At 30.8% G+C, this 27,057-nt stretch overlaps 3 protein-coding genes across 4 annotated transcripts; all 3 read right to left on the bottom strand.

The window, feature by feature from the left end:
- Window positions 1-6,332: 6,332 nt before the first annotated feature.
- On the bottom strand, window positions 6,333-11,202 carry LOC137825681 (F-box/LRR-repeat protein 3). 2 transcript variants are annotated; one of them, XM_068631412.2, is made up of 8 exons: window positions 10,331-11,202; window positions 9,438-9,566; window positions 8,831-8,935; window positions 8,354-8,744; window positions 8,146-8,275; window positions 7,583-7,877; window positions 7,168-7,427; window positions 6,333-6,851 (listed from the first exon to the last, which is right to left on the bottom strand). In XM_068631412.2, exons 1-8 carry the CDS (start codon window positions 10,949-10,951, stop codon window positions 6,842-6,844), a joined length of 1,941 nt encoding a protein of 646 aa, XP_068487513.1. In that variant the 5' UTR covers window positions 10,952-11,202; the 3' UTR covers window positions 6,333-6,841. The 2 variants fall into 2 exon arrangements, with proteins under 2 accessions (XP_068487513.1, XP_068487514.1); XM_068631413.2 differs by having other exon boundaries at window positions 9,438-9,563; window positions 10,331-11,195.
- A 4,198-nt stretch (window positions 11,203-15,400) lies between these two features.
- On the bottom strand, window positions 15,401-18,883 carry LOC137824323 (U2 small nuclear ribonucleoprotein B'' 2). The gene is made up of 5 exons (XM_068629909.2): window positions 18,711-18,883; window positions 17,657-17,829; window positions 17,183-17,276; window positions 16,196-16,278; window positions 15,401-15,958 (listed from the first exon to the last, which is right to left on the bottom strand). The coding sequence occupies exons 1-5, from the start codon at window positions 18,781-18,783 to the stop codon at window positions 15,683-15,685; spliced, it is 699 nt and encodes a 232-aa protein (XP_068486010.1). The 5' UTR covers window positions 18,784-18,883; the 3' UTR covers window positions 15,401-15,682.
- Window positions 18,884-21,806: 2,923 nt separating this feature from the next.
- LOC137824423 (wound-induced protein 1) lies at window positions 21,807-22,647 on the bottom strand. Its single transcript, XM_068630066.2, has one exon. It carries the CDS (start codon window positions 22,420-22,422, stop codon window positions 22,039-22,041), a length of 384 nt encoding a protein of 127 aa, XP_068486167.1. The 5' UTR covers window positions 22,423-22,647; the 3' UTR covers window positions 21,807-22,038.
- Window positions 22,648-27,057: the final 4,410 nt, after the last annotated feature.

Raw genomic sequence — 27,057 nt, 5'->3', positions numbered from 1 at the left:
TTTAAATAAAACAATTTATTATTTTTTTAAAAAAAATCAAACTATGCAAATCAATAAAAAAAATAATTTTAAAAATCAAAATAATTAGTTACTATATTATTAAATTAGAAACCCTTTTATAAATTAAAAAATTATTAATATTTAAAATAGTTTTTATTATTAATAAAAATTTATAAAATAGTTTTTAAATTGTTATTTAATTAAGTATCAGATTTTAATCACTATCTACTTATATTTTAAATTAATATTACTTTTTAAAAATTAATTTAAAATTTAAAATATTAGTAATTTTGATAATTAATTTAAAAATCATATTATAATATTTTATTAATAATAGAAATTATATGAAATATTAATAATTTTTTATCTTTAAATTAATATTTAATTTGGTTAATATAATGATTAATTATTTTTTATTTTTAAATTTAATTATTATTTAATGATTTTTTTTTAGTGATTATTGTAAAAAATTGTAAGAAGATGAAAATGGTGGTTCTTATGGTATTATTAGGAGAAAGTTGGGGAAGCCATTATTTGGTGTTTGCATTTTCAAAGCAGGAACAGTGGAAAAGGTGAGAAGAAGGAAGAAAATGAAATTAAGAAGGAATATTAGAGAAAAGGTTAAATGTGGAAAAATGGACAGCTTCACATGATTCGATTGCTCCAAGATGCCGCAATCTATGCAAAATATATGTTTCTAGAAGACTAACAAATAACATCTAACGTATTTAACATTTACAATAGCGTGTGGAACAAATTTTCAATAGTGTGTTTCAGGTTACAATTATTACAACAAAAATAACACTCACATTTTTTCTATACTGCTTAAAAATATTAAATCATAATTTTTTATAGTGTTATTTTTCGTTTAATGCTTTTCTTTTCTAATATAGATACGAGGTTCATTATATGTTTTCTAATAAATTTTAGTTTATGTTGTTACAATAAGGACCAAGAACACTAGAATCAGGTTGACAAGATTAACTCTTATACAAATCTTTCGAACTTTGGGTTGAACTCTCTCGGTCTCTTCTTGGGCTGGATACTCTGGGCTTCTCCTCACATTGGGTGCTCTAGGCTTCTCCTCAAGGTAGATACTCTCGGCTTCTCTTTCGGCTAAGTGCTCTCGGCTTCTCCTTCAGCTAGATGCTTTTGGCTTCTCCTTCAACTAGGTGCTCTCGGCTTCTTCTCGGATTGGGCTCTCACGGCTTCTACTCGAGTTGGGCTCTCGGCTTCTTCTCCTCACAGGTGGGTGTGTGTACTTGCAAGGCACTCCGATGCCAAAGTCAGATATAGTTTTATGTTCATCAGATAAATTGAATCCCCTTACCTCTTGAGTTGAACCTCTATTTATAAGGCTCTCTTATTGGGCTTAAGAGTTACTTGGGTCTTTTCTTTTTGCACCTAACATTTTGAAAACACACCTGTATATTTGGACCCATCTTATTGACTTTGCTATAATCACTAATTTAATTTTACTTATTTACTTTTTATATTTAACCTTTCGATCGAGACTTTCGGTACAACCTTTCGGTCGAGACTTTTCGGCCTAGACAGTACAATTTATAATACCGAAAGTATTAGAAAAAAAAGGTATTGTTAAACTTTTTATTTATCAAGTAGACAAATTTATTGATATTTAAAAGTTTTTTTAGTTAATCTAATTAAGCCGAAAAGAACATAAAATATGACAAAGAATTGTTTCAACAAAAATCGAATTCCAACAATATTGGTTAACTTATTTATATATCATGTTTGGATCTACAATTTTTTTTTATCATTTTTACCTAATACGTGAATAAAACAATCACTTGTAATATTTGTTTTTTTTTTTTATAAAATATTTTTTTTGTCAGCTTATAAAATATATGTGGTTATGTTTTGCTTCTTATAGTTAAAGGTAAACTATATATGGTGAATATCATTGGATTTAAAAAATATTCACATTTAATAATTATCTGTGTCTTGAATATACTTATTTTTTAAAAAGTATACTTGGGAATTCCTTGAATGATAATTATATACATATATATCATTAAAAATAATAATTAAATAGTAACTAAAATTAGAGATAAAAATTAATTAATCATTATACTGAAAAAATTAAATACTATTTTTAAAATTTAAAATATTATTTATATCTAAATAATTTTTATTATAAATAAAATTTTATAAAATAATTTTTAATTTGGTATTTAAATTAGTTATCAAGATTTTAACTACTAATATTATATTTAAAAATAGTTTTTGAAAGATTAATAGATGCTAATTTAAAATACAAAACTAAGACTTTGGTAACTAGTAACTAATGATTAAATATCAATTAAAAATTATTTTATAAATATTTATTAATAATAGAAATTATTTTAAATATCAATAATTTTTTAATTTATAAAATATCTCTAATTTAATCAAATAATAATAAATTATTTTTGTCGTTAAAACTAATTTCTATTTAATAGTTGTATCTTATGAAAAAACTTATTTATTTATTTTCTCATTCTAGAAGTGCTTCTAGAAAAGTTTATTTAAATATTGATAGTGTAAACTTGTGTTGCCATGTTGAGGGTCAATATATGTTTTTGTTTAGGATAGTGATGATATGATATGAATAGTCTAACTTGTTAAACCATTTCATTTTAATGGCCATTTAATTGATTTTCTTTAACTTTTAAATTTTATTATACTTTATATTATTAGTTTGTAAATAAAAGTAGAAAAAATAGATTAAATATTATAATCGTATTTTTTGGTGCATTAATTTCAAATATTTTGATGATGATTTAAGAACAAAAAATTACAAAAGAAATTTAGAGTGATGAGCAAACAAAGATGAACCTAGTGTTAAGGCAAAGACTTTTCATCCATTTTTTTCCTTCTTGCCTTTTTCTATCTATCTTTTCTTCTTCTTCTAGTTTCTTGTTTCTTTTATCTCGATCTCTTTCTTTACCTACCATTTTCTAACTTTTCTCTTGTAGAATTTTTCTTATCTTTTCTAGAATAGATTTTAGTAACTACGGTGATTAATGTTGGAGATCCCACAACGACTAGAGATAAGGACATTTCATAATATATAAATGGGTGCAAACCTCAACCTTATGAGCCGGTTTCATGGGGTTGAGTTAGGCTTAAAGTCCACTCTTTCGTAATATGGTATCAGAGCCATTTTCGAGCCTATCCTAGCGAGTGTTTGTGTTGGGCCTATCGTGCTACCCGCTATCGGGCCGCTATCGGACCACCCAAAATATATAGTCTCACGCACGAGTTGGCAGTCTCGGCGTGAGGGGGTGTGTTGGTATCCGAGCCATTTCGAGCCTATCCTAGCGAGTGTTTATGTTGGGCCTATCGTGCCACCCGCTATTGGGCCGCTATTGGACCACTCATAATATATAGTCCCACGTACGAGCTTCTATCTATCACTCTCGGCGTGAGGGGGGTGTGTTGGAGATCCCACATCGACTAGAGATAAGGACATTTCATAATATATAAATGGGTGCAAACCTCAACCTTATGAGCCGGTTTTATGGGGTTGAGTTAGGCTTAAAGTCCACTCTTTCGTAATAATTAAATATACAATAATTTTTAACCGTAATTGATAATAAATATATTATTTTAATTGAAATTTATTCAATTAAATTTAATGTATTTTAATTAAAATTATTGATTAAATTCGTATTTTTAAGTTCATTAACATACTTGTCTTTTTTGATGATATCTTAAATTGTACTAATTGTTTCCAGTTATTTTAAATGGTTTTGAAAAGTTAGAATTCCGATCTTGATAAATGAATAAAATATTTTAAAGATTGAAAAATTAAGATGATATATGCAATAGATCGTCTGGTTGTTCAATGCCCATTGATCTATTTGCTATGAATTCTTCTACGATAATAAATTCTATTGTTCTACCTTATTAGTCCAATTTACTTATTTTAGACAGAATTGAAAACAAAATACCAGAAACAAAAATCTACAAAATATGAGAAAAAGAATTGAAGAATAAAATATACAAAATCTCAAAAACAAAATATGAAAAAATATTTAAATTTTTAGAATCCCTTGGGAGTAATTATTGAGCACCTCAACATGAAACACAAGGTTTGAAATGTTGAAGGTGGAAAGACTTGGTTAAAATACCAACTAGAACGTATAGGAAGAAACTTGAAAAACTAGGTTAAAAGCAATTTGTATGAAGAAATTGATTATCATAGTAAACCCATTTAAAGTGATAGTTTAAGTATAACTTTGTCAAGACACTCACTTAAGATTAAACATGTCAAAAAAAGTATCAATCATGTCCAAACCAGTGTACATTTTTTCTAATATTATTGGCCACGACCGAAGAAAACGAAGTCAACTCCATAAGTTCACAAAGTTTACATTGAAATGGTTGTTCAATTCTATGTTTGATGAGAGCCTTATAAAATAACATTTTGTTTTGTCCAATTTAGTGAGACAAGCCACACAAACTTGTTTACACTATTAATATTTTTTGACTTGTGGTTTTCCCAAGGGTTTGCTTGTTTTTGTGCCAAGTTGGCACTTTATACTAATATCTAGAAAGTTGTGAGGTGTGGATTAACATTTAGTTAGATTGTGATCCTCAAAAAAGTGTCGGCATTTGGAATTGCATCCTTAATCAAGGTCATTGTTGGTATTGGAAGATAAAAAAGGTATTAAAAGAAAGCAAAACCAAACCACTCCCATGCAAACTTTATTGACTCTTGCTTCATTACAACACTTTTAAATATAAGCAGTAAAATGGCCTTGTCAAGCTCTCTTTATTCAAAACGTATCACTCATGCCTCGTCAAACCAAATGGATCTACTAAATTATTGAGAGTGAATCATGTTGACTATGCTTAATTTTTATTGCCCTTTTTTCTATTTTTATTGTCTTAAAAAACAAAAGGTGATTTCCCTTTAAAAATCTATCATAAAAAAAAATATACATTTATTAAATTTAATTTAATATTATAAATCAGTTCATAAGGTGAGATTTGTATTATGAGTGGTTGAATAACAACCTGATAACGAATGACCTGATATAAGCTCAATAAATAATCGTTAAGATAAGTTCGAAATGACTCTAAACCTAACTCAACTCATACAACCGACATATAAGATAAGATTTGCACTTACTTATATACTATGAAATATTTTAATGAAATATTTTAATCTATATTTAATGATATCAACAAATTTAACTAATTTGATTGATGGATTTTTTTTTTATCATTCGCTTCATTTTAGAGTTTTGTTTACAGTTCCCAGTACAAGATTTTAATTGAGTCATAAATATTTGAAGAAAAAGTTTTACCGTCTATTATAATCCTATTGGGTTCGAATAATATTGTCTCCAATAAAAAGAATCTCTAATTTATACCAAAACGAAATATATAATTATACTATTCACGAATCTTGATATTTTTTTCTCAAGATATATGAAGTTTCTTGACAACAATTTTCTATAAGTCATTATCATTCATTTTCCAAACCGATGTGAACCCTTGCTTTATGAAAACTTCGTATATCTTTTAATTTTTTTTTATCACAAAATTATGCATTTATGAGACTCACGTGTATTCTTTTATTTATATTTTATGCAACAAGGTTTTTTTTTTTTCATTTGTGATCAAATTAACTTGGTTTAGTTTTAAATCCGAACCAAATTGAACACTATTTTCCCTGGAATCCTAACCAAAAATAATGAAAATAACCCATCTTATAAGTGAGAAACCAAAGTTAAAGTTGAAAAGGATTATAGTTAAGTAAATGCAATAATCAGTAGCAGAAGGGAAATCACTATTGGATGGTGCCCCTTCTAGATTTTATTTTCTTTGACCGTTTCTGCTATTTCATACTTTGTCATTTTGCTATGTGAAGAGAGAATAGGTCAAATACCAACAGTCACATGTTCACACTTAACCATCTCGGATTTCACTAAATTCTGACTTTCAAGCTCTGAACAACAAAATCTAATGGGAAAAATCATTTTTCATTCAGATGAGAAAAAGATTTAATATGTTGTTGTTTTCAAAATATTAAATGTTTTTATAAACTCGTGTCATACGGACACACGTATCGAACACGACACTCAACACTTATTGACAAAATACCCAATTTAAAAAAATATTTGTTAGATTTATGACAATTTTAGTAAGATTCTAACTATAGTACTTAGAATTTCGTCCATGGTCATAGTTGATCTGCGGTGAAACAATATAGAATGATTTTACCAGTATTTTCATATGATCTGCATTGCTAATTTGAATGCAGATGCGTATTAAGGCTGGTGCATTAGCATCACCATTATCATAATATTTAAACGCGCTTTTCATAAAGCTTTTACTTCCCACAAAAGTGAGTCCAAACTATATTTATTTAATCCAATCCATTTCTTGGCCCCTCCACATTTGTGTGAAAACAACATCGTCTTAATACACTTGAAAACAATGTTTTGCATCCACTTATTAGCCTTTATGTAACACTCTGCAAGGACTTTTGAACCCGTCAAAATACTATAACTTGTAACAAATGGGGCATATCATATCCATTTTGACCATTTATGATTTTGAAAAGCCAACAATGGAAATCTTTGACTGAGCCTAATGCACTTTTTGTTCCATCCCCTTTCTTCATCCCTTCCTCCTATGTTAGACACAAGACAAGCCTAGCAACTACAACTTTGTCTCTTTTTGTAACTTTGCTGTTAGTTTCCAAAGATTTGGCAGAACATTTTTGTTGCCAATATCAGTTCAAAGACATTCACTACCTGAATAGAATGTACCAGTAAAAATTAAACATCCAAACCTTTTTAAGTGTAGTTCCATCCTTTTGAATCTAGTCCCACCTGTCACAGTGCACAGCTTCCAGTAAGACATGTTGATTATTTGCATAAAACAATGTTAAGATTTAAGAATATCTTGTATTGTCGTTTTAAAATTCAAATAAACCATTTTTTATTTTCTAGTTACAGGTATCATAATATCTACTTTTGTCCCGGTTAGTCAAAATTGTATCTCATGTGTAGAGATAGTATCTTGTCCCCACTATGCAGAGAACTTCTAGTGGTTTTAATTGAATACCAAATTCAAGGATTCATGTATATCACTGAAGACTCAATTCATGCATATTAACTAGCTGGAAATAAAGGGCTGAGAAGGTACCAAGAGGCTTCAAACGTTTTTTCCCTCCAAACAAGCACACATCCACGAGCTTCCATGTATTTTAGAATTTGTTGAGGAATTAATGGCTCAAAGCATGCATGCAACTTCGCTTTAGTTAAATTTTGACAAGCCAAAAGAAAAGCAACTAGGCCATTTGAAGTTAAACCCTCCACGTGAAAAATGGATATATACTGCAGGCAGCTTATGCTAGCAAGTGCAATGAGCCCCACATCTGTTACTGAGCAATATGACAGCTTTATCTGCAATTCAAATAAATCAATGCTAGTTAGTTCTTAAATACACAGTGAGGGATTTGAAACCATAGTCCATCAGGAGGTAATGACAATAACTTCATAAATACTAGCATACAAAAGAATCTCCAAATGTATTTGACAAGTAAGGAATAGTAGCCTACCTGCTTTAGGCTTTGAGAATGTTGAGCCAGCTGAATAATTCCAGTATCATTAATTTTACGGCACTTCTTCAGGTCCATAGTCTCAAGATTCTTACAACCGACAACAATATTTGAGAGACCCTGTGGTGAAATATGAGGGCATCCTCGAATTTCTAGAGTTCTTAGTTTCTGGCATTTTGAAAGAAATGCTAGTGAAGAATCTGTGATGTTGCTGTTGTAAGCAATGTTAACAGCCTTAAGAGAAGGACAGCCAAGGGCAATTGCAACAATTCCCTCATCAGTTATTCTTGAGCTCCTGTGAAATAAAACAGAGCAAACTTTAAAGAAAAACAAAGGAAATTGTTAAAAAGTTTTATCCACTTGTCTAGAATCACAATCTTTAGATGAGATTAGAATTGTCTAATGTCTATGAGCCATCAAAAATAATCTTTTGCTGTTTACATATGCTTGATAATGAAGTTTCATGAAGCCTTTTCACTCATCTCTCACTTCAAAAGGCTGCAAATTTTCTCCCGTTAATGTTTAAGTTGGATTTAAATTTAACAAAGTTGAGATACAAGAACCTGTAAAGATCAAGATGTTTGAGCTGTGAACAACTCTTAGCAATATGCTTAAGTCCTTTATCAGTTATCATCAAACATATGCCCAACTTCAGACTAGAAAGTTTGGTACATCTTGAGATCGAACAAAGTCCTACACAAATCAAGAAGAATAAATCATGTACTGAAGGTAAAACATTTTATAATGTAAATGTAAGGTAAGAAATTCAACCTATGTCATCGATTTCAGTATCCGTGACATCTAATTCTTCCAAAAGTTGACACCGTCCAATAAACAAGAAACCTTCTCTGCTGATCAAGCTACAAGATTCCATTCTAAGGGATGTAAGCCGTAAACATGAATTTGTTAGGCTGGATATGAATTCAGGTGTTATTGTACGACAGCAGGTTATGTCTAACTTCTCTAGATTTTTGTTTGTTTTCACAAGGAAGGAGAGATTCTCATCAGTGACTCCAACACATTTACTTAAGTTCAATTCTTTGAGTGAGTTGCACGAATTACCAATGGCTTTTAATCCTGACTCCAGGCCCAAACAACCATCAAGTTTAACCAATTGCAATCTTGGAAAACTTTGCAGACATTTTGCAAGATCAGCAGTAACCTGAGAACACAAAATTAGTGGCTGCAAAACAACGCATGGTCCATAAAATGATTACACATAAATGATTAGCCATATTCACAACTTACAACCAGGCTGGAGGATAGGATAAGCTTTTCTAAGTTCTGAGCACCATTTGTAAGAGAAGCTATGCCAACATGACTAATATTTTGACATTTTGACAAGTTAAGCATCTGTCAAGAAAAGAGAGAACATGAGTGTTATCAAACAGGGAAAGTTAATGTATCCCCCTCCTTTCCGTAGAGCATACTTAAACTAGATCCATAAACAACTTACAGAATCCACAAGACTCACTTGCCAAATGTTTGAATGAATATCAGAGAAAAAATAAGTACAATTTCTTATACGTTGAAAATCACAAGCATTTCAGTCAGTCTCCATTGCTTGGCCACAATATTACTTTTCTCTATGAAAAAGATAAAGAACAGGCATAAAAAAAAACAAATAAAAGTTTACATGATAAAAGTACTTAGTTTATTTAAGGACAGGGCGTAGGGGTGAAGCATAAGGTGATCTTTTGACATTATCCTAAATCCTAATAACAAATAACAATTGCTAAATCCTACCATTCCCAAGCTGTGGAGAGTTTAAGAGAAGAGAGAAGAAACTTTTGAGTTACAAAGGCCCACTGCCTCCAGTGGGTCCTGGAAGGAAATGGAAAACCAAAAGGGATACCTTCATTGACTTGCAGTTTACTTGGAGGGCTGCAAGGCCGTGATCCTCAATGCCCAGACAATGCTCAAGAACCAAATCTTCTAGATGTTCTAATTGAAGGATATGATGAAGACATCTTTCTGTGATCTGCTACATTAACGAATTGAACATTGAATCAGTGCCAAAAACAAAAAATCCTCGTGTATATCTTCAAAAAAATTAACGATAAACTTGCACTAGGCATGCTTCAACATTAGCGTCAAAAACATATGCTGCTGAATGCTGTCTTAACAGTTAAACGTTCATGTAAGGAGCAATAAAATAAAATAAAGATAGGCAGAATAGTAATCCTTATCAGCAGCTGACTTTATCAGCATTAACATGATAACTATACTCACGATACTAAAGAAACCAATCATCTGAGTCAAGATTGACCATAAGTTTACCATTATTGAATCTGCACTCAATCAAGATCCTTCACCAATTAAACGAGCAAACAAAAACATGCTAAATCCACAACATTACACAGATTAATCACTCTAATAAAACATTCACAGGGCATCAAACTAACTAGGTCTTAAACCACAGCTCACAACTAAAATTACAGACAACATCAAGGCTTTTACACTCTCCACCACAGCAATTGTAGCCTCATCAGATACATTTATCTGCATTTTTCTTTAGTATCAAGGAAACTACAACCATAATGTAAAACCATAAAACTAATACAACGGAACAATTTAGCAAATTTCCATTGCGATTTTGAGCCAACCATCTCAAAATCCACGACAAGGACAATGCAGCTATTGAATAGGACGTGATTAACGATCACCAAAACACACAACAGTTATTAGACTCCACGAAAGCACTTATCCATTAAACATTTCACAATCATTAAACATCCAAATCATTACCGGCATATAAGAAAGATCCAAACTTCGAATCTCCTTGCACTTTATAGCAATCAAACCAGCCCCAAAATCAGTGACCCGAATGCACCACCTCAACCCAACATGCCTCAACCTGCCACACCTGACAGCTATGCACCCAATCCCCATGTCCGTTATTCCCTTACACCTTCCCAAACGCAGCCTCTCCAAGTTCACAGCCTCGGCGATTGCCTTGGCCGCCACGTCAGTGAGGTCGGGCCTGTTGGACAGGTCAACCTCCAGCAGGCACGTGCAGTTGAGAGCGAGAGCGGAGAGCCCCACGTGCGAGAAGAGCCTGCACCTGGAGAGGTCAACGGAGCGCAGGGAAGCCCGCCAAGCGAGCGAGAGGGCGGTGAGGGCGAAATCGTCGACAGAGGGACATAGCGTGAGGTCGAGGTGCAAGATGGAAGGGTAGCGCTGAGGGGCTCTGGGGAGGAAGTCAAGGCGACGCGGCTTGAGAGCGGTGCGGTGTGTTGACTCGAGCGCGTAGAAGGACTTGCAGGCTTGGGAGAAGAACTTTGGGGCAAAAGGGTCGTGGCGGAGGTGGTCGAGGATGGCGTAGAGAAGGTCCTTGGCGAGAAGATCGAAGAAGTTGGGTGGTTCCATGGTGGCGCAACGAGAGTGAAAGTCAATGGAACATTCTGGTCTTGGATGTGGTTCTATTAAGGTTGTTAACTGAAAGAAGAAGAGTGTTTGTTGTGTGTGGGCAGTGATGGGGAGTTTCGTTCTTCAGTTGAAACCGTAAAGCTTTGAGTTTGGTCGCAGGTGATGACCAACGTGTCAATGTCAGTTCATACTTCTGCTCACTTTCTCCTTCTCGTTTTGCTTTTGCTCTATCACCGAATTGCCCTTGTTGCAATTTTTTCTTTTATTTTCTAGTATTTTAAATTTATCAAAAAATTAAAAATTAAACAAGAAACAAGTTTAAAAAGGTATATAATATATCTTTTTAGGGATATGAGACCTAGAGAATTATTGAAGTCTTAGTCTTTGTCTTTTTATTGTATAGGGTTTTCTTAAAATGTATACATCATTGAGTTTGATTAGTGAAATGAATCATACTTATAGTTGCATTACCCAATTCTTAGTGATAGTTTAATTTCATTTACCTTGATTTGAGTGTTGATGGCTATATGTGTCACGATCAATTCGATAAAGGTGTCCAAAACACGTGATCATGTGGGTCGGTCATGCCAATATATATATATATATAAAAGAAAAAAAAAGGAATTATTCTATGGTGAAATAGTTACCTGGTGGGATAGTACAGCTGTAATGCCACATGGTACGGCGACCACTAAAGCAGATCTTGACTTACGTTATTGATTATCAAATTATATAAGCAATACTTTATCAGAAACCATAACAAAAACCACCCAAATTTCGGTAACAGTTCTTCCAGGCCCAAATTCCTGTGTGCATGTTACGTACTAGACTTTTCCTTTGTCCTCATATCAAAAGTTAATATCACAATCTTAACACGCGCACAACAAATTACGTTCTTATACCTTTACTTTTTGAAAAAATATCTTTGGATACTATAATTCAATTAATACATCTATTAATTTTGTTAATAAAATATTATCCTATTTTGTCTTGGTGTTATAGATATAGATTTGTTATATTGGAAGAGAAACATATTATTATTAATGATTCTAATAGCAATGAACAGGAAGTTTATTATAAAGCTTAAAAAATATCAAATAGAACCACCTTTATGAGAATGATTGTCTTAAATAGAATTATGACTGTTCTTTTTAAAATAAAAAATATAAGTTTATAAAATTTGTGAGAGGACGCTTCCAAACAATTATCAATGTGTATATTGATATCATAAAGTTTTAGAGTTACATATTATTCATGAGCATAGTTTGAGAGTTACATATTATTCATGAGCATGTTAGTGATATGATACATTTGCAACAAGACTTAATAAAAACACATTTTGATGCTCTTGGATCAAATTTTGTTCTATTTGTTGACAAAGTGCTAGCATTTATGATCAAATTTGGTTTATTGAAGATCAACCTTTCTTGAGTCAACCATCACAAACCATTCTTGCACCTTGTGATAATGCTGAAAATAACAAGTGATAATAACTGTGAGTCACATATTGAGGTTCCAGAAGAAGTTTGTTCCCATATAGACCAAAACCTCAATGAAGATCATAACGTAGAACAAAATTCTGAATCAGATCAATCTGTCCGAATGGTACAAGAATAAAAAAACCACCTGAGTATTTAAAGGATTATCATTGTAATATTAATGTTTCCAATACATCTTCAAGAGTAAAATATCCTTTGAATTTTGTTTTGTCTTATAACAATTTATCACCTTCTTACAAATCTTTTGTTATGTCTCTTTCTTCACATGTTGAGCCAAATACTTATTCTGAAGCTGTGAAACATGACTGTTGGAGAAAAGTTATGCAATGTGAGATATTTGCTTTAGAGTCAAATCAAACTTGGGAGACTGCTCTTCTGCCTAAGGACAAAGCTGTCATAGGTTGCAAATGGGTATTCAAAATAAAATATAAGGCTGATGGGACAATTGAAAGGTATAAAACAAGGTTAGTGGCAAAGAGATACACACAAATAGAAGGCATTGACTACCTTGATACTTTCTCTCCAGTAGCAAAAATGACCACCATAAGGTTACTTCTTTCTCTAACTTCTATCTATAATTGGGAATTGAAACAATTAGACATAAACAATGCCTTTTTACATGGAGATTTGAAAGAAGATGTATACATGGTTGTTCCTTCTGGATTGACTTCTATTCCACCATGAAAAGTTTGTAAACAAAAAAAGGCTTTATATGGCCTTAAGCAAGCCAGTAGAAAGTGGTTTGCCAAACTGTCATCCTTTTTGCTTTCTATGGGATATACTCAATCTATGAATGATCATTCCTTGTTCATTAATTTTTCTTAAGAATCTTTTACAACATTATTGGTGTATGTGGATGATATAATATTGGTAGGAAATGATAAAGAAGAGATTGCTCAAATTAAACAAACCTTGAATCAGACATTCAAGATCAAGAATCTTGGGGATTTAAGATATTTTGTTGGTCTAAAAGTAGAAAGAAGTAAGAAAGGAATAATGGTGAATCAAAGGAAATATGCATTCTCCTATTGATAATCATGAAAAATTCTCCTCTACTGGAAGTGTTCCTTTCACAGATATTCAAGCCTACAAAAGATTGATTGGAAGGCTTATGTATCTCACTAATACCCGACCTGACATAACATTTTCTGTGCAACAACTTTTTCAGTTTCTTGCTAAGTTTACAACTGCTCACTATACAACAGCTATTAGAATTCTCAAATATATTAAAGGAACTTTAAGTCTTGGTTTATTTTTCTCTTCCAACACTTCTGCTCATCTCAAAGCCTTTTGTGATAGTGATTGGGGCACCCGTAGTGATTCAAGACAATCGGTGACTGGTTTTAGTGTGTATCTTGGGAATTCTCTCATTTCCTGGAAATCAAAGAAGCAAGGAACAATATCAAAGAGTTATTGTGAAGCTGAACACAGGGCAATGACCACAGTTACATATGAAATTCAATGGTTAACTTATCTTATTCAAGATTTCATCCTTTTGAGCAACCATCTCTTTTGTACTGTGACAATGACTCGGAAAGATACATTACAAAACATATAGAAATAGATTGTCACTTTTAGAGAAAAATATTTGTTTCCCATTTCCACCACAAAACAATTGGCTGACATTTATACCAAAGCTTTAAGTCCTCAATCCTTTAAGAGTATTTGTTCCAAACTAAGTCTCATCAATATTTGTTCCCCAGCTTGTGGGGATATTAAAGGATATGGATACAAAGGTATAGAAGGATCCTAATATTAATTGTGACTTTTATAATTATTAGTTGTTTATCTTTATAAAGGTGAATAACCTTTATTTTGGTTTTGTCTGTTGTGATTTTAGTATTTATTTGATTGATTATTTCTCTCTTTAATTAGACGTGTACTGCTTATATATATTTAGACTATTTGTTATTTGTTTTGATCTCAACAAATATTCATTCTCATATCATTTGTCTTTCTTTTACTCTTTTGTTCATCTTTGTTCTATTTTATATTACAAAGCTTCCTATAATTTACTTTTCTTATTGTGTGTTCTCAAATAGATTGAAACTGAGAAGACTATTGTTTTCTTCCTTGGTTTGTTATCCCTCCTCATCTCTAGTCTCTCACACCTTCACAAACTTCTGAAAGGAACTTCGATGCTCAAGTGAGATCTCGGTGTTCGATGTAATTAATGTGTGATGATAACATACCTTTTCATTGAAACTTGTGACTATTTATATGATTGTAACAGATCCATTGTCATTTGGCCAAATTAAGATCTTGGATGATAATTAAAGATGCATTAATCACTGTTTAGACATGCTAATCTTATGTTAGAGTTTAATGAATTTGTTTGGCCCAAGCCGAATGCTGATTCATCCATTGTTCATCCGGTACTGACAGGTATTCTGTGTCATCTTTAGTTTTCTTTACAGATACGTACTCCACGATTTCTTCATTCACAATAAATTAGGATTACACTAACTTTCTCTCTAAAATAAACCATAAAAAATAGTAAGAACAAAGTAACTAACACACTCCAGTAGTAATTACTAAAAACTTCAACCAGTAATAATTGCATCTCAAGTTCATTAAACTTTACTAACGCTCTTCATCGTTCTTATTTCTGTCTTGTCTAAAATTGAATCACGTTTTCTCCTTTATGGCAGTAGGTTTATTCTGTGGCCAATCTCTTTTATAATTCAACACTCAATTTCACTCAGCATCATAAGTTTTACAGTAAAACTTAAATAAAGAGATGCATTTGTCACAAATAACACTTGAGACATGATACTTAAAATTATCCACCCTCCTTGAATCCTATTGTTCATTCTCTATCCTCAAATTCTCCATTGTTTTATATAATGAAGCCAAAAAACTTAAATCACGTGACTCCTAAGAAGATATGATCAATTTTTTTTACCTAAATGCAATAACTGTCTCCAACAAAGTAAAGTCTTTCCAGAGCTTGTTACCACACCCCTAATTTTTTTTATTTCCTTTCTTGACTCTTCAATTAAAACTATAGTTCAAGAACCTATTACAATATTCAAATGGACATGTTTGAGTGACAAGATTAAAACCAAACCACGTAAAATCAATAAACATTATAACAGCACTATCTCAACCTTTCCACAAATGTGGTTGAATTCTTACTCTGCCTTACCGGTTTGACTTCCTGTAAACTTACAATGTCTGCAATTAGTTTCTCGAAGATCTACAAAAATACAGACTACAGAAAACTGATAAGCTACTTCTTAGCAAAGGTTATATTCATGGGATTCAGTGGAGTGATTTTGAAGCCATTAAGAGCCTGCATGGCCATGGATGATTGCACCTCATCTTCAAAATCAACAAATGCAATTCCTGGCTTGGCGTCAATCAAGCGCACTTCCTTAAAACCTGGGTATTGTTCGAAGAGCATTTCAAGCATCCTACCAGTAGTTTCATGAGGCAAATTCTCTATGAATAAAATATTATTAGGAGCGGTTGCTTCTTGGGCACTGGGTCCTTGACGGAATGATGCCTGCAGATAATAGTAGATATTCTATTTTAGTACAATAAACATTACCATCATATCCAACGACCTACAGTTAAACAAAAAACAAAAACTATGATAATAATCATTGTTCTTTAATTTGCTAGTTTCATTCATACTTACAAGACTATCAGACATGAACATTGATCTGATGAACCAAATTTGCAAGAGAGAAGAGAAAATCAGGCACCATAAGTATAAGCTACAATAATTAGAGAAACTTACAGTTGGACCACCATTACTTGCACTATGTGTTCCATTTGGTGCAGCAGATTGTTGGGATTCGTCAGCACGCCGCTTTCTTTCAGCTGAACAGGCAAAATTATGTCAGTCTAAATTAAAGTAAGAAATTACTACCAACCCAACAAATGAACTAGTAATAATTCTTATGCAACAAGATCAGAAAGATGGAACTTCAAAACAATTTCCAAAAGATGAATATTGATATTTTTCTTAAAATGTCAAACATTGAATTTAAATGGATATGCAGATTTGTTTACACTGAAAATCTAGATGGCTTTATCATTTTGGTTTGCTGTCCATGTGTGCATGCAGCAGTGGAAGGGTGATGTTTTTATTTTTATGTTTGGAGGGAGAATGGGTGGGTTAATTTACTGATCTTTCACACGCATAGTTGTCCATAAGCATCATCAAGAAATCCATGCATATGGTCAAATAATAAAACTGGCATCACAAACCTATAACCACTACAACTTCACTGCTAACAACCTTACAACAGAGAATTTCTATCATTTTATCTTTAGGCCTAAGAAATATGAGGTTGATAAAGGTTTGCTAAAATTCCGAGGCAAAGGAAACGAATATAAATAAAAAACTACATCAGCTGCATTCCCGAGTGACCCCAACAAATGACCATTGGGATCAAACCACAGTATGATCACCATCATATATTTAAATACTTTCAGCTATTTAACTTTTTTTTCAGTTTTAAATTCTCCATAGAGAGAAAGTTGCAATGTTATGATAAAATAAAATAACATTAATTATTTCTTCTTTATAGCTTCATTGCAGATTCCTCCCATTAAATTCTAAGGACTAGTTTTTGCAATGCTACAATCTCATTATATATGATTGTTTGGCCAGTTCAAACCTACAAAGAGGGAAATATAATAACGGTACATGTAGTATGCATGCATGGGTTCTACAATTCAAAAAATGAGGAAGGAAACAACAAATGACAGTTATGCTCACCTTTCTCCTCTTGTTTCTTCTTCTTTTCCCTCGGAACATAACTACCCTCTTCTTTTGCGATACAATCTGACTTTGTTTTTGCATATTGGATTCTCTGCATCAAATTATTCACACAAAAAGCCCTTAGACACACATTGATAAAATAACACATTAACCAAAATCAAAATACCAAGCAACTTCATAGGAAAAAGTGGTGGAGGATAAAGAACACAGGATATCATCCATATTTTGTGTCATTCTTGATGATGAAAATAGTTCCAACAGGACAATAGAAATTTGGATCAAAGAAATTTTAAACAAATTTTTTAAATAATAACTCTCAGAGGTAAGTATATTTTGGCCAAAACATAAATTCAGAAAAACAGTGACGTAACCTGCTCAAGCAACAAGAAATGGTTCCAAAAGTTGGGTACAAGATACAACAGATTTACGAACAGAACTGTAAGGAAATTAACAACACCATAACTTGATTACCATTGGTTTTTCATAAAATGGGAAGTTTTGCATTTGTCTCACAGCATTGCTGGCTGCAGTGACTTCACTGAAACAAACCCATGCCTGTCCTCGAAGCTTGGGTGTCTTTAGAGCAACAACATCCAATATTCTTCCATATTGAGAGAACAAGCAATACAGTGATCTCTTCAACTCTGCCACATTGAAATGAACAGAATATAAAATTAAATTCTGTTACAAGGTCAATATCAAAATTCAAAATGAATCTATTTTCTAAAAACCTAATGTTATATCAACAAAATCAGTAAAATAACATCAGATTACAACATCTAAGATGCAAAATCATTGGCAAGCATAAAATAATGCCACAACATCTTGGTTTATAAAGACGCGATTGCCCAATTGAAACACGACCCTTCCCCGCAATAAAATTTCAGCCAAAGAGATGCAAAATCATTGCTCCTCCAATGTCAAATCCATAGTCACCCCAATTAATCAGAAAAAAAACTTCCATATAATCAACATCAAATTAATTTTTTGAAAACCCTAGAATCATAGAAACAAATCATCAAAATAACAAATCCAATTAATTGTAAACTTTCATAGAGGGTCAACATGAAAATTCAAAAATCAATTAATTTTTCTAAAAATCTAAAGCCATATCAACAACATCCGCAAAATGAGCATATCCTATTATAGCTTCTGAGATGCAAAATCACGGGCAAACAAAATAAAATGCTTCTACACATATCTCCAGTTTATTAAGCTCCACGTTGTCTAATTGAAACATACCCACATCATTAAGTTTCCTTCACAATAATCAACAAAATTTCAGCAAAAGTGATACAAGAATCACAGCTCCTAAGCCAAATCTAGTAACTCTAATTCATCGGATCAAAACAAAATTTAAACACTATCATCCTGCCCCCAAATTATATCCCCAATTCACTTAAAACTTTACGGGCAGAAGTGCAACCTAGCAGAGTTAAAAAAACTACAGTGAACCTAGAAAATGGGTGCAAATTAAGCAGACAGTAAAAAAAAGCACGTGAAGAAGGGTGTGAAAAGATGTTACCATCTTTTTTGACCTTCTCATTGAGATTCTTGATGTAAATAGTCTGGTTTGGAGGTATGTCCCCTGATAGCATTCTCTCTGTCTCTCTGATAGAGATGAATGAACACAGTGTAGCGGTGGTGCCCTAACCAAACAGAGATGAATATTAGGAACAAACCGTTGTTTTCTATTATGGGCTCTCTAAAAGAAATTCAAATTTCTTAACTTGGGCTTGGCCCATTTTTCGTTATAATGGGTTTGCCATTTCCACCCCCTTTTTGTTATTGAACGAGTACATAATCAAATATAAATATTTAAAAATTAAATTAAAAGAGATATAATATTATAAAATATAATATCAAAGGACACCTACCTTTTTTTTTTTAGTACTAAATAAAATTGAAAAAAAATTATAACTACATAAATATTGAAATAGAATATCAAATGAACAAGGAAGGTTTAGTAATTTAAAATAGGAAGGTGAATAAATTTAAATAATAGTTATTAAAATGAATTTATTTTTCATCCTTATTTATTATTATAAGTTAAAAATTTAAAATGATAAGATAATTTTAATTGACATATATATATTTCAATGTTTAGGTATCTCTTAGATTGAAAGATAGAGATTAATTGTTAATCTCCATTTATTATAAATTAAAATGACGAGATACTTTCGATTAGTGTTTGCATATTTTTAAAAAAATAATGTAATGATAAAAACATAATGGACGAAATTTTTTTAACTTAAAAAAATTTGATATGTTTGTTTTTAATTTGATTAAGTTTCCACAAAATTTTGATTTGAAGTGTATAACACAATTATCCTCCCTTTTTGCTTGTCCTAAGTTTTCTTTTATTTTCTCTTAATGTTCTCTCCTTTCTTATTATGATGTATATCAAGCCTTGTTTCAACCTCTATTCATTCCACCTATTACCAATTAAAGCGATATATATATATAAATTTATTAAACAATAACATCAAAATTTCTCTAATAAATTATTTTAATTGTTGTAACCTAAATGAAAGAATTAATATGAATACATAATAATATAAACGACCATAACATAAAAATTAAATTTTAAAAGTAATCGATCAAACTTAACATACTTTATTTTTCTTATATTTATATTTTCTTGACAAGATTAGCAACAATTAAATCTTCATCACAACATAGCCTCCCCCAACGTATCAACAATTGAATGAAGATCCTTAATTTTAAAAGTTACTTTAAATAAAAAAAATTCTTTAAATGCATCAATATCTTCTGGATGAGTTATTTTATCACGACCCCATAAATGAAGAAACAACTTTTTTTAGCACTCAATATGTCTCACAGTTGATACACAAGTTGATTATAATTATCGTCAGATGTTTGATTATTGTAGAAATTTGTTGCAAAAAAGTATTGATTAAATCAATTTTTATAACACATAGCATGAAATGAAATAAGATAAATAAATAAAAAACATATTTGAATTTCAATTAATAAACATATGGAAATTTTGGATTTAGAAACAACTTACTATTATGTGTTATTAAAAAAACTCTATTGATCCTAAATAAATAAAAATTTATGAATGATAAAAACGTAATAAATTAATAAGTTTATATAATATTATCTATTTAGTAAGATCTATTATCTTAATTAATAATATAAATTAATATCAATAGTTTTTTAATTTATAAAATAACATGTAATTAATCAATATGATGATTAATTATTTTTATCTTTAAATTAATTACTATTTAATAATTTTTCATGTCATATCCCAAAAACAATTAAATGTGAAACACATATATATACTAATAATTGAAAAGAGTGTTAAGACAAAATCACTATCCTTATAAAAAAAATTCTTAAAATTTTGGAGGAAAATCAAACTTACTTATTTACTATATAAGTGAATAATATGAACGGGTTGATTGATAATTGAATAATTTATGATAATATCAAATCATAGGATATTGTTGTAACAAAATATCACATTAAATAATAAAAACGAGTAAACCTTATCTTTAAGTTATTACTAAATGATCTCTCTATAATAATCTTTTATAAAATATTTAAATTATATTTTAAATATATTAGATACAAGAAATATAATAATAAAAAGATAGTATCGTCCATCTTTTTTCAAATGAAAAACAGTCCGAATTAATTTAAAACCATATAAAATAATTGAAAGAAATTTGTGAGATGAAAGAAATTTAAAAATAGTTGTTGTTCTCAGTGTCTCTTAATTAAAAGTATAAATTTGAGTTATATACAAATGTAAATATTTTTGTAAAGAACAATCTGTTAAAAAGCCAGTAACACAATACCCTCTATCAGAAGTGAAAGAGTGTTATTCTGGATACAGAACTTATAATAGCTTAATCATAATATAACTTGATGCAGACACACTAATAGAATATCAAACTTTTTGTTTATGCAATACCTCATTTTTTGGATTCCCATCTCAGTGAAAACCTACACAAAAAAAGAGGATGTCAAGAATCTCAAATTCAAGTGTATCTTGGTGACAGTCCTCTACTAAGAATATAGTTGAAATAAGATTTCTGCAGACTTGATCATCAGTACAAGGAATTGACTTCTCTTGTATCTGTTAACAATTCTATTTACAACATATACCTCTTCATTGCTGATAAAAAAAACAACATATACATCGTCTAAAGCCAAAAACCTGAACAGCAAAATCAGCTTCAAAATATCAGAAACAACACCACAATCAGCATTATACCAATCTTTAGTTCATTATTTGTTTTTGAGAAGGAGAAAGGTTATGCTAATAATGAGTACAAGGGTAGTTTATAAGCAATACTGCACATCATATTTCTTGTTACATTCATATGTTCTAAACTAAGTCAGCTAAACCAGTTCATAACCATTCGTCACAATTCTAATGATTCTTCTGCTTTTCTCTTCTTAGAAGTGTTTCAAAAAATAATAATATGTCGTTATCTCTTCTTAGAGATTGAAAATGGAAAATGTAAATAGGAAAAGTTGCTCAAATAAAGAAATAATGTTGTTATATATCTGGATTTTGATGTAGTTATTTCTTGACTCAATAGTTAAATGTAATTGAAGATACTAGGGAACGATGGAGAGAGAATAATACTTCAAAAGGCATGAAACTGGAACATGATACGGTAGTAACATAACATTTATTTATCCTGCCACATCGATTTCAACAAAACCTAAACAAACACAGAACAAGGAAAGATGGCACAACCAACAGCAAGAAGATTGTTCCATTCAACCTAAGTCACACAACACTACACTGACAGATATATAGCGAACTTCACAACCAACCAACCAACCAAGCCTTTTGGAACTGCACTTCACTAGATGGCGAGAATGAGACCTGGAACAGACTCATCGCACAGCGTGCTCTGCCAGACGCTTTGACACATGGCAGAAGCAACCACATCGTCGGAGCCATGGAAGCCGAGCCTGGTGACAGTGACGGAGGTGTTGACGTACTCCCGAACCTCCGTGATGACGCCGTCAGCGGTGGTGGTCCACGCGTGCACCCACCACACCAAGTTGGTCTCGTCGAACCCTTCAGCGATGGTCACTGATCCGAACCCAACGATGTGGTCAGGAACCAGCACAGGCTTGGAGGGGGAGGAGGTGGCGGTGGCAGTGAGGAGAGGAATGAGGTGGTGGCGGTGGGAGGGTGGGCCGTGGAACCACCACTCCAAGTCTGGGGCCAGAAGACGGTACATTGTGTTGGTGTCCTTTGAGGTTATGGCTTTGTATAAGTCTGTTACGGTTTTCTTGTTGCGATCTTCTTGATCGTGTAGCCATGCTTTCTGTGAACTCGAGTTTGCCAGCTCCGGAGAATGTTGAGAGTATGTAAAATGATTCAGTTCTTCTTCTTTGCTTTTGCAATAAGAATGAGAGAAAAGTGATGGATTTGAGGAATTGGAGTGGAAGAGAATGGTGGTGAAATGTTCTTATATAGTTGTGTGGAAGCTTAGCTGAGACATGTTTTCAAGTTTTAATAATTAGGGTTAGTGAGTGCTGTAAGAAAAAAATCTATCAATAAAACTATTTTATTATGAGAGCTGCATTAGAAAGTACAAGGGTTTGTTGCACACTTTTCAATCAAAATTTTCATTGTTGATTTCTTATTGGCATATGTTTGCATTTTCTTAATTATAATAAAGATTTGATATGTTTAATGTCTTTATACTTTTTGTAAGAGACATAATTATTTGGTGATTATGAAGAGATGGCGAATGTGCTCTCATTATTTAAATTCAATGCTCGTGCTACTAATTAATAAATAATCAAATTAGATCAGAAGCATTTAATTTAATATTACTGAATATTTATGACTCTGTCACTAATTAAATTAATAATTTTCACAACAAGAAAATTATATTAGAAATTAATTTTATAAATAAAAAAATAACTAATCATTATATCAATTAAATTAGATATACTATTTTAAAAATTAAATAAAATTATTAGTATTTAAAATCGTTTTATTATTAATAAATAATTTATATTTGATATTTAATTAGTTGATAGTTAAAACTTTCGTAACTAATTAAATACTAATTTAAAAACTGTTTATTAATAATAAAAATTATTTTAGATACCAATAATTTTTTATTTAAAATAATATTTAATTTAATTATTATAGTAATTAATTATTTTTATCTTTAAAAATATTTTTTTATAGTGGTTATAGTTAAATTTGTCATGTTATTATATAACTATTAACAAAACCAATTATCCCTGTTCAATTTGAATGGAAAATATTCCATCACAAAATTTCACTATTAATCGTTAAATAAATAAAAAAAACAAGTAATTAAGAAAAATGATAAGATTGTCATTAAATATCAACATTATTCTGTCAATACTAAGCTGTCAATCGGTAATTTAATTTTGAATGATTTCACCCATTAAATAACTCTAGTTTATTATTTAGTGGGAGGAGAATTCACATAAGAGAAGATGCATATATTTTAATAAACTTTTATTACTTGTTCAAAAAAATTAGAGAAAAAAAAGAGTACACTCTATGGTCTGGGATAACATTATATATTTACACTCATGCATAACCACATAACCACTCATGCATAACCACATAAGTAAGTTGTAAATCACTACTCAAGTTACCATATCGGTCCATGTGTAGCAAGTCCAAACCTAATATTTTCTGGATCATTGGCAAAATTTGGGAACATTAAATCAAATTTCTTTCATTACAAACCATCTGTCGGATGCCTCATATAATCATTCTTTTTACATCCATCTACATGTCATCTAACAAGTTTTGCATCATCCGTATTAGTGAATAATTGTTTTAATCTTGAAACTATAGGAAGATACCACAACACTCTCGCAAGAGGACCCCTCTTCTTAACATCATGTTCGAAATCACCATATTTATTATTTTATCGAATTATCTCACATTGTGCATATTGATGTAACTAGTATAAAAGAACAATTGTTTCATCTATTATTGTTTACCTTCCTTTTGTCATCCTTGCACAATATTTATGAATATTTTTTTGACCAATAAATGATCCCATCATACTACTTACACTTAATACACTACAAAAAAAAATCATTAAAAAAACTAATTTTAGAAACAAAGAATAATTAATTACTGACAAATTAAATTTAGAGACTAAAAAGTTATTGGTAATTAATCTTTCTTCTTTATCTTTCCTATTACAATTCTAATAAAAAAAAAAGTAGGTTAATTACACATATTTCATATTTAATTGGACCTAGGCTATAAGTTTTTGATTGTTAAAACATTTGTAGCTAATTAGACATTAATTTATAACTTATTTATTAATAATAAAAACTACTTTAATTATTAATATTTTTTTAGTCTCTAAAATAATATTTAATATAGACAATATAGAAATTAATTATTTTTTTATCTAAAATTAATTTTTTGTAGTGATAATTTTTTTTTAAATATTTATCAAAGTTAACTTGTTCTTTTTAGATAGATAATTCACTTAGAAAAAAGATACTGGGGAATATTTAAATATCATGCAGTCCGGTATTTGAGTTGATCTTCATGGATAGAAAGTGAGTTGTTTTGTCTATAACTTGAAGTTGAATTTTGATGATTCAATGAAAAGAATTTTGTATATTTGATGGAGCAAAGGTGACAAAATACTTCCGAAAATCAAGAAGTTAGAAATTGCATAATGGAAGGATCTCTTGATAGAGGAGAGAGTTCATAGATTGTGCAAAATATTGAAGTAGACATATTTTGATATGTATTATGCAGAAGCACAGTTATCGTGCTAGTTTTCATACCTAAAAGTGTGAACAACTGAATTTAGCTTTTTGTTTCAGTTTTCGCTAGATTGAATTTGACTTGAGCATAGAAAATTATTGAGTGGCTATGTATTATGCAAAGAAAGGTTTGAAAGAAGTATGATAAATTAAGATTATATATGCATGCAGGTCAGAGAGATTTCAAGCATGCACTCCAATTATAACCTTTAAATTCAACTAAGAAAGAACCTGGTGAGGTGGGTTGAATATAAAAGCTTATCCCATGCACACACAAAATTCAGATTAAACATCACATAGTGGATCATACCAGAAGATACACCGATTCACCGACCTAAGCATGAATGGATGCAATAGAAAAACACAATAATTGGCCACACTATGTTCTCCTTTCTTGCAAAAGCCATGTTTTCCTCCATTATGTTCACTTACATTCCTCATTTGCATACAATTATTGTCATATTTAATGGTGTTCTTGTCACCATTTGCCAATATAATGTGGTTTATTTAGTAAATCATTTAGTGGTATGTCTCAAGAACACAAGTCAAGCATAAGGGCACTTACTAGCTTGTAACTGAACCTATATGTTTATATTCTTATAATAAGATGATCGTGAGAAATCAAACCCTAATTAAAATCAATGCATCAGCATCAAAATGGACCACTCAAAAATGGAGACATTAAGCATTTATTCGTGGTGCCTTACACGTCGCATGCACATGTTGTATTGCTTTGGGTATTTTGTAGTTTGCTTTGCACTAATTTGTTTTTATCTCATTTATCTGAATTGGGCATGCAATCTTTTTTTACGCTGTTTTTGGTAAAAAGTTCTTTATTCTTGTGGTAGTGGTCTTAGTATGTAGTTCACTTCTTAGGGAGATCTTGTCATTCCACTTCCTCTTCTTCCCAATGAATTCCTTCTAAATTGTTCTCTTTCATTATTTAAAAACAACGATAAAGAAAGGAAGATATATCAAGATTATATGAGATATTTGATTCATGTATGATTTTGAACACGTGTCAACTGTATATTTCTTCTTTCAATAATTTTATGATTCATTAAATAATCACCAATTTGTAGATTTAGGATTCATTAGAAGGTAGTTTTGGTGTATTTGTAGGAGTTAACTTACAAGCTTATTACGAAAATACGTTGACCTACGGCATTGACATAATTAAACAGAGTTTGATACCTTCTTATAGAAGGTTTATTTCAGTAAGTCAAAGCGTATTATAAGTCTTCAGAAATATTTAAGATAATAGAAACTATTTATAAGATAACTATGTTGGAAATTGAGTCTATGATAGAGTCTCATAATTGGAAATGGGTTCAACGAGGATAATATACAAAGTAAAAACAACCTGCAATTCTTTTTTTATCAGAAAAAAAACCTGCAATTAATTAACATATAACATCATTTAACACAGTATGCCAATTTCGGAACACAATCATCCAAATCGAGGTATGGTAATTGATATTTTTTATTGTCAATAGCATGATCCTAGATAAAGTAAAGCAACTTTAACATTTTTAAGCAATATTAATTCTTCCTTTATCGTAAAATTTTCAATGAATTATAATTATTATATTTAATTTCAAGTTAGTTTTATATTTCTAACAAAAAAAGTATGGAATTTGTTATGTTTTCTAATTAAGTTTTTCAACCCAAAAAATAACAAAATAGTCAACTATATTTTGTTAGTTAATAATTTGAGTTTACTTACTTTCAAACATGTAACAATCAATTTAAATAATATAAATTAAAATTAATAAAAGAATACATAAAAAAATAAAATATTAAAGATCTCATGATGTGATCCAATTCAATATATATGCATAAATGTAATACTCCCCTTACAAGTTGATATTATAACTTAGACGTCACATTCACTTTTTGAAAGAGTCTATTCAAATAAATACAACTTGTTTTTATCATATATCACTCAGTTGAACTACTATTAGTTCCACATTTTATTTAATCTTCAGGAAACGGTTAAAAATCTTATCAAACAAAGATATAACTAGGTTATAACATAATAATCACCTTCAATAAAACTCATATACCGACTTAGACAATGTAAC

This window comes from Phaseolus vulgaris, chromosome 8 (assembly GCF_051622355.1).
Source record: "Phaseolus vulgaris cultivar YP4 chromosome 8, ASM5162235v1, whole genome shotgun sequence".
In the NCBI taxonomy this organism is placed as follows: domain Eukaryota; kingdom Viridiplantae; phylum Streptophyta; class Magnoliopsida; order Fabales; family Fabaceae; genus Phaseolus; species Phaseolus vulgaris.
Note: the sequence above shows the minus strand (reverse complement) of the source record. Positions and strands in the feature narration are given on the sequence as shown.